At 56.5% G+C, this 8323-nt stretch overlaps 2 protein-coding genes across 2 annotated transcripts; one reads left to right on the top strand and one right to left on the bottom strand.

Moving 5' to 3' along the window:
* Positions 1 to 4828: 4828 nt before the first annotated feature.
* LOC134159504 (beta-keratin-related protein) lies at positions 4829 to 5263 on the bottom strand. The gene has a single exon (XM_062610503.1). It carries the CDS (start codon positions 5205 to 5207, stop codon positions 4878 to 4880), a length of 330 nt encoding a protein of 109 aa, XP_062466487.1. The 5' UTR covers positions 5208 to 5263; the 3' UTR covers positions 4829 to 4877.
* A 2421-nt stretch (positions 5264 to 7684) lies between these two features.
* LOC134159503 (beta-keratin-related protein) lies at positions 7685 to 8119 on the top strand. Its single transcript, XM_062610502.1, has one exon. It carries the CDS (start codon positions 7741 to 7743, stop codon positions 8068 to 8070), a length of 330 nt encoding a protein of 109 aa, XP_062466486.1. The 5' UTR covers positions 7685 to 7740; the 3' UTR covers positions 8071 to 8119.
* Positions 8120 to 8323: the final 204 nt, after the last annotated feature.

Raw genomic sequence — 8323 nt, 5'->3', positions numbered from 1 at the left:
CTGCTGGATCACGGAGAAGACATGACAAGGTGGGATGGAAAACCTACTTCAGCTTTGGAGGAACGGGTGAGTGAACTGAAGAGGGGAGCAAGGGCCAAGACTGATCGTCCCATGAGAGCTACGGCTTCAGTCTCTGGTGATCAGTTTCCCAGATGGAGTGGAAGAGCTGATTTTACTCCAGCTCCTGTGATAACGAAGAATAATCCCTTTCAACACGACTTAAGTGTCCAATGCTGTGACGACTGTTAGAGGGGCCCTGCCTCCAGCCAGGTGGAGGTAGGGGACAATCGGATTTACTGGACTGTGTGGATCAGATGGCCTGGCACATCAGTCCCACAGAAGTATAAGGCTCTAGTAGATACCGGTGCACAGTGTACCCTGATGCCATCAAGCTGTCAAGGGGTGGAACCCATCTATATTTCTGGAGTAACAGGAGGATCCCAAGAGTTGACTGTGCTGGAGGCTGAAATCAGCCTGACTGGGAGGGAATGGCAAAAGCACCCTATTGTGACTGGTCCAGAGGCTCCATGCATTCTCGGCATAGACTACCTCAAGAGAGGGTACTTCAAAGACCCAAAAGGGTACCGGTGGGCTTTTGGTATTGCTGCTTTGGAGACTGAGGAAATTGAGCAGCTGTCCACCTTGCCTGGTCTCTCAGAAGATCCCTCTGTTGTGGGGTTGCTGAAAGTTGAAGAACAACAAGTGCCAATTGCGACCACAACAGTGCACCGGCGGCAATATCGCACCAACCGAGACTCCCTGATTCCCATCCATCAGCTGATCCGTAGACTGGAGAGTCAGGGGGTGATCAGCAGGACCCGCTCACCCTTCAATAGCCCCATATGGCCAGTGCGAAAGTCTAATGGAGAATGGAGACTAACAGTAGACTATCGTGGCCTGAATGAAGTCACACCACCATTGAGTGCTGCCGTACCGGACATGCTAGAACTTCAGTATGAACTAGAGTCAAAGGCAGCCAAGTGGTATGCCACGATTGATATTGCCAATGCATTTTTCTCAATCCCTTTGGCAGCAGAGTGCAGGCCACAGTTTGGTTTTACTTGGAGGGGTGTCCAGTTCACTTGGAACCGACTGCCCCAGGGGTGGAAACACAGCCCTACCATTTGCCATGGACTGATCCAGAATGCGCTGGAACAGGGGCAAGCTCCAGAACACCTGCAATACATTGATGACATTATTGTGTGGGGCGATACAGCGGAAGAAGTCTTTGAGAAAGGGAGGAAAATAATCCAAATCCTGCTGAAAGCCGGTTTTGCCATAAAACGGAGTAAGGTCAAGGGACCTGCACAGGAGATTCAATTTTTGGGAATAAAATGGCAAGATGGACGTAGACAGATCCCCACAGATGTGATCAACAAGATAACAGCAATGTCTCCACCAACTAATAAGAAAGAAACGCAAGCTTTCTTGGGTGCAGTGGGGTTCTGGAGAATGCACATCCCAAATTACAGTTCGATTGTAAGCCCTCTCTATCATGTGACCCGGAAGAAGAATGATTTTAAATGGGGCCCTGAGCAGCAACAAGCCTTTGAGCAAATTAAACGCGAGATAGTTCATGCAGTAGCCCTTGGACCAGTCCGGACCGGACCAGATGTAAAAAATGTACTGTACACTGCAGCTGGGGAGAACGGTCCTACCTGGAGCCTCTGGCAGAAAGCTCCAGGGGAGACTCGAGGTCGACCCCTCGGCTTTTGGAGTCGGGGATATAAAGGATCTGAGGCCAGCTATACCCCAACTGAGAAAGAGATACTGGCAGCCTATGAAGGGGTTCGAGCTGCTTCGGAAGTGATTGGCACTGAAGCACAGCTCCTTCTGGCACCCCGGCTGCCCGTGCTGGGCTGGATGTTCAAAGGCAGGGTCTCCTCTACACATCATGCAACCGATGCTACATGGAGTAAATGGGCTGCACTAATTACACAACGAACTCGAATAGGAAATCCCAGTCGTCCAGGCATTCTAGAAGTCATCATGGACTGGCCAGAGGGCAAAGATTTCGGAATGTCACCAGAGGAGGAGGTGATGCGCGCTGAAGAGGCCCCACCATATAATAAACTGTCAGAAAGTGAAAAGCAGTATGCCTTGTTTACTGATGGCTCTTGCCGTATTGTGGGAAAGCATCGGAGATGGAAGGCAGCTGTATGGAGTCCTGGACGACAAGTTGCAGAAACTGCTGACGGAGAGGGTGAATCGAGTCAGTTTGCCGAGGTGAAAGCCATCCAGCTGGCCCTGGACATTGCTGAACGAGAAAAGTGGCCAGTACTTTATCTCTATACTGACTCATGGATGGTGGCAAATGCCCTGTGGGGGTGGTTGAAGCAGTGGAAGCAGAGCAACTGGCAACGCAGAGGTAAACCCATCTGGGCTGCTGCACTGTGGAAAGATATTGCTGCCAGGGTGCAGAACCTGGTGGTGAAGGTACGTCATGTAGATGCCCATGTACCCAAGAGTCGGGCCACTGAGGAACACCAGAACAACCAACAAGTGGATAAAGCGGCTAAGATTGAAGTGGCTCAGATGGACTTAGATTGGCAACATAAAGGTGAATTATTTTTGGCCCGGTGGGCCCATGACACTTCAGGCCATCAGGGCAGAGATGCAACATATAGATGGGCCCGTGACCGAGGGGTGGACTTAACAATGGACACTATTGCCCAGGTTATTCATGAGTGTGAAACATGTGCTGCAATTAAACAAGCCAAGCGGTTAAAGCCTCTTTGATATGGAGGACGATGGTTGAAGTATAAATATGGGGAGGCCTGGCAGATTGACTATATCACACTGCCACCAACCCGCCAAGGCAAGCGCCATGTGCTTACCATGGTGGAAGCAACCACCGGGTGGCTGGAAACATACGCCGTGCCCCATGCCACTGCCCGGAACACCATCCTGGGCCTTGAGAAACAGATTTTGTGGCGACACGGCAACCCAGAGAGAATTGAGTCAGACAATGGGACTCATTTCCGGAATAACGTTATAGATATTTGGGCCAAAGAGCCTGGCATTGAGTGGGTATATCACATCCCCTACCATGCACCAGCCTCTGGGAAAATCGAACGGTACAATGGGCTGTTAAAAACTACACTGAGAGCAATGGGTGGGGGAACTTTCAAGCATTGGGATACACACTTACCAAAGGCCACCTGGTTGGTCAACACCAGAGGATCTGCCAACAGGGCTGGCCCAGCCCAGTCAGAACTGTTACATATTGTAGAGGGGGACAAAGTTCCCATGGTGCATATGAAGAATTTGCTGGGGAAGACAGTCTGGGTAATTCCTGCTTCAGGTAAAGGCAAACCCACTCGTGGGATTGCTTTTGCTCAGGGACCTGGATATACTTGGTGGGTAATGCGGGAAGATGGGGAAGTCCGATGTATACCTCAAGGGGATTTGATTATAGGGGAAAACAGCCAGTGAACTCAATTGTATGCTGTTGCCTGCTGTGTAATGCTTTTATAGCCCATCAACTAGATGTCTCCAGGTCACCAGAGACTGGCCCTGACTTCCCTCCAGCCATCATCCCAACAGAGAATGAACTTTGAACATCATGGACCGAATAGACTCGGCAGCATTATAGGGATTGGTCCATGCACTAAGAAAATGATTTTTCCTCTTGGTCTGTATGTATATGGATGTATATACGTGGGAGAGCGATGGTGTATTGAAAATGTGGGATCTGAGCACGACGTGAATGGTATGGAATAAGGGGTGGATAATGTCCTGGGTTCCGCAGTAGCAGTCATGTTTTTCCTTTGTGTTAACTGGTACAGTGCTGTGTTTTGACTTCCAGTTTGAGAACAGTGTTGGTGAAGCCGATGTTCTCGGTTGTTGCTAAGTGATGTTTACCCTGACCAAGGACTCTGTGAGGCTCATGCTCTGCCAGGGAGGAGGGGAGGCTGTGAGGAAGCAGAGACGGGGCGCCTGACCCGGGCTAGCCGGGGAGGTATTCCATACCACAGCACGTCATGCCCGGGGTGAGGGGTAACTGGGAGTTACCCGGAAGGACAGGGGCTTCCGGGTGGAGTTCGTTTCTCTTGGGCGGTGGTATCGTATTCTCTTCCCTTGTTATTTTCCCTTATCATTGTTGTAGCTGATAGTAGCGGTGGTGATTTGTTGCTGGACTGTTTTTGTCTCAACCCGTAGGAGTTGCACTCTCTCGATCCTCCTCCCCGTTCCTCCGGGAGCGGGGAAGGGGAGAGCCCCGGTGCGGGGAGGCAGGGGGGGGGGAGACGGACACAGACCTCGATTGTTGTCAGCTCGGCACCACTCACTGGGAGGGAGTTCCCAACCATCCAGATCTCTGAGTGCTGCACTCTACCTTTGCCAGGCAACAACAGTTCTTGCTACAGCCATGCAGCGCCCAGCCATCCAGCTCGTTGCACTTGTGGAAAGGCAATCTCCATTGCCATGGGATGTCGAGGGCAAAAGAGGAGGCTCTGTCAAGCCCAGAAACAATGGAGAAAGCCATAGTTTTACCAGGGAGGAACGCTCACAGACACTCTGCTGGTTGGGATTGGAGAAGAGGGAAGGGGCAAAGAAAGATGACTCTTGAAGTGGTGATGCCCGACGTCTTTATTGAGATAATCAACGGAAAAAGGGAACAGAGGAGAACTTAAGCAATGCATTTTGGAGGCCGAGGAAAGGTCGGGTAAGAGGTGGGAACTGAGGGGAAAGCCGAGCAAGAGAAGGGAAGGCAGAGGTTTCCTGGGCAGAGAGAGAAGGGCAGCGCAGGCCGGTTCCTGCAGGCGGAGCGGCCGGAGCTCGGCTCCTCTGCAGGGCACAGGCACGCGCTCGGGGCTGTCTCCAGGGCTTTGGTGGAGGCTGCTGGCGCTGGAGCACGGGCAGGCAATGCACGGGCTTCAGCATAAGAGATTGGCACGTCCCAGAGCCCCGCCGAGCCCCCGGCCCAGCCCTGCCCAGCCATAGCCCCCCAGCCCCAGGGAGCCCCCAGAAGCGATGGGCACGCTGGCAGCGCTGAGAGAGCTGCCCACGGCAGCCGAGGCGCTGGATCCCACGGCTGTGCTCTGCGGGAAGGAGCTGAGGATCGGGCCCGGCAGCGTCACCAGCACTGGCGAGGGCTGGATGGCAACGCTGGAGTCGGCGCAGCGCAGGACGCACGGCTCGTTGCAGCTGTTGGCAAGCGGGGTTGGGCCGCAGGCAGCGGGCAGGCACGGGCTGTAGCACGCCATGGCTGCTGGAGGGAGGAGAGCCTGCGGGACCCAGACAGGGAGCAGAGGCCATGAGCTGCCGGGCCCTGGCAGGCGCCAGCTCCGCACCTCTGGCAACGGGCACTGCCTGGCCAGGGCCACGGAAAAGCCCTCCCTCTTCCCGCACCATGGCACGGGGGAGGAGCACAGGGCATTTTCCAGCCTCCAGCCCTGCTCAGAAGGACCCCGCACAGGAGCCTTTCTGCAGCAGTCCCCCTACCCACAGGAAGAAAGGGAGTCAGACGTGGTTCAAGGAGGGAAGAGCTGGGGATGGAAGGGCTGTGTGAGGGGAAAGCCAGCGCCTCGAGAACACGTCGTGTCTGTGTGAAGCACGCAGAATTTGGTTCCAGCCTTGGTCTGCGCTGCGGAACCGTCTCGGAGTGGGAGCGTCAGGGCACGTCTGTGCTGTCCTCCTGTGGCTGCTGTTTCACCCAGGAGCACGACAGGGTTGCAAGGAGTCCCCAAGTGCTTGGGCAAGACGCTGACAGTCCTGACAACACTGTGCCAAAAGCTGCACCCTTGCCCGGCCTGGCAAGGACGTGTCCAGCCCCATGCACTGCAGGAACGAACGCGGATGTGAAGCTGCACCTCTGCACATCTGAAGCCGTTTGCCCCAGAGCCCCTGGGGCCAGGGCATGGGTGATTCACCCCGAGGTGGAGCTGAGGTCTCTCCGAGTGGCTCAGCACTTTCTGGTGGCTGCTGCTGCCCCCTTGCAATTAAAGGGCCCTGAAGGTGCCCATCTGTCCCTGAGCTGGGCAAAACAAGCCGGACCCTCCGGGTCAAGTGACCTGAACAAGCCACCCTCCACTGATGCAAGAGGAGCATTGTTTTCTCTGGGAAGAGCGTGCCGAAGCCAACAGGTCCACTTGGGGATGGCTCACACTCAGGCATGAGTCAACGGCTCCTTCATCGCTCTCTAGGACGTGCTGAGCCGCTGCTTCTCCTCGGGAGAGGGTTTCCCTCCCGAGCTCAGGGGGGCTTTGTTTGACCATCACCTCCCAACCACCCCGGCGTTCCCAGGCCCCTCAGCAGAGCAGCCATCCTGCAGGGGCTTGGCTGGGCTCTGAGCATCTCCATAGCCTGCAGGCACTGGTCTTGCTCAGGGCCAGCCAGAGCCCACCATAGGGAGACCCTTCTGAGTGCCCTTCAGGCTTGCTCCACAGGCAGAGTGCTAAGTAAGCAGTGGCCATGTTGCCCAGGAAGGGCAGGACATGCACAACACCCAGTCATGGCCTCAATCTGCCCCCAGGCTTCACCAGCACGCCTGGAATGGGACCTCAAAGGAGCGCTGGTCTGCGGGAGAACCACAATTGCTATCAACACAGTGACAGGAGTGATTTGTCCAGGATGAAAAGGGACCAAGCATTTCTGGCAGAGGAGGCATGTCTTTCATCTTCCAGCAGAGCTCTGAGAAGCCAAAATTGCCGTTTCTCAACATGCTTCGTGTTTGGGTCATTTTTCAGCTCCCCTGGGGCTCTGGGCCGCAGTATAAAAGTGGCCCAACTGCCAGCTCCTCCATCCTCTCCTCGCGCCTTCCTCTGCTCCGGGAAGTTGGTAAGTCTCAGTTCACTTTGCCTCTTGTCTCCCTGGTTGACAGAACAGGTTTTTGGGGTGAGGGCCTCCCTGGTTCTTGGTGAATGGGCTGGGATGTGGATCAGGACACGGGTTGGTCTCTTTGCCAGCCGTGGCTCCTTCCGAGGCTCAGGTCCTACGGTCAGCGCCGTCTATCCGATGACTGGGCACTTCCTCCAGCATCCCCAGTTCAGCGATGCTGCTTTTGCACTAATGGCAGGATGAGGAGCTCCCTCAGGAGAGCTAGTCCCACCATTCACGCCTTCCTCCGTAGTGGCTGCTGTCTTCAGGAGCCTGTTGCGTTGTGCTCAGCCACGTCCCCTCCTGAGAGCAGGGGGAGAGGAGCCCGACCTGGCAAGACCAGGGCTCTCCAGGGCAGGGCGTTTGGCTGCGTGAACAGATGGGTGCTGGTACCAGGGCTGATGGCCAGGAAGTGCAGAGCCGCTTCCAAGGAGAGGGAACCTCTTGATCCGCAAGAGAAAATCTTTCCCTGCCTAAGGCCACAGCGTCAAGGCTGTGCTCAACCCACCTGAAAACCCCAGCATCCATATTCCCATTCTGGGAAGGGGCTTAATGAGGACTCTCTCTGGGGCCCTCCCCACCAAGCCTGCCGGAGCAAGCAGGAGGATTGGAGGGAGATGCCCTCGGGGCCAGCAGACGATCACCTGGTAAAGGAGCACCCAGAGGCAGCAGAGCAGCTGGAGGGGGACTGCTCGGCTCCTGTGCGGGGTCCTTCTGAGCAGGGCTGGAGGCTGGAAAATGCCCTGTGCTCCCCCCCCGTGCTGGGAGCTGGGATGGTGCGGGAAGAGGGAGGGCTTTTCCGTGGCCCTGGCCAGGCAGTGCCCGTTGCCAGAGGTGCGGAGCTGGCGCCTGCCAGGGCCCGGCAGCTCATGGCCTCTGCTCCCTGTCTGGGTCCCGCAGGCTCTCCTCCCTCCAGCAGCCATGGCGTGCTACAGCCCGTGCCTGCCCGCTGCCTGCGGCCCAACCCCGCTTGCCAACAGCTGCAACGAGCCGTGCGTCCTGCGCTGCGCCGACTCCAGCGTTGCCATCCAGCCCTCGCCAGTGCTGGTGACGCTGCCGGGCCCGATCCTCAGCTCCTTCCCGCAGAGCACAGCCGTGGGATCCAGCGCCTCGGCTGCCGTGGGCAGCTCTCTCAGCGCTGCCAGCGTGCCCATCGCTTCTGGGGGCTCCCTGGGGCTGGGGGGCTATGGCTGGGCAGGGCTGGGCCGGGGGCTCGGCGGGGCTCTGGGACGTGCCAATCTCTTATGCTGAAGCCCGTGCATTGCCTGCCCGTGCTCCAGCGCCAGCAGCCTCCACCAAAGCCCTGGAGACAGCCCCGAGCGCGTGCCTGTGCTGGGCAGAGGAGCCGAGCTCCGGCCGCTCCGCCTGCAGGAACCGGCCTGCGCTGCCCTTCTCTCTCTGCCCAGGAAACCTCTGCCTTCCCTTCTCTTGCTCGGCTTTCCCCTCAGTTCCCCCCTCTTACCCGACCTTTCCTCGGCCTCCAAAATGCATTGCTGAAGTTCTC

The sequence above is a fragment of the Pezoporus occidentalis genome, unplaced genomic scaffold, assembly GCF_034315485.1.
Source record: "Pezoporus occidentalis ecotype Australia unplaced genomic scaffold, CSIRO_AGI_Poc_V1 ctg148, whole genome shotgun sequence".
Taxonomy (NCBI): Eukaryota; Metazoa; Chordata; class Aves; order Psittaciformes; family Psittacidae; genus Pezoporus; species Pezoporus occidentalis.
The sequence above is the reverse complement of the archived record's forward strand: the minus strand, read 5'-3'. Positions and strand labels throughout refer to the sequence as shown.

Excerpts from the sequence above, each read along its gene's own strand:
- LOC134159504 (XM_062610503.1), bottom strand. The coding sequence starts at position 5,207 with ATGGCGTGCTACAGCCCGTGCCTGCCCGCTGCCTGCGGCCCAACCCCG.
- LOC134159503 (XM_062610502.1), top strand. The coding sequence starts at position 7,741 with ATGGCGTGCTACAGCCCGTGCCTGCCCGCTGCCTGCGGCCCAACCCCG.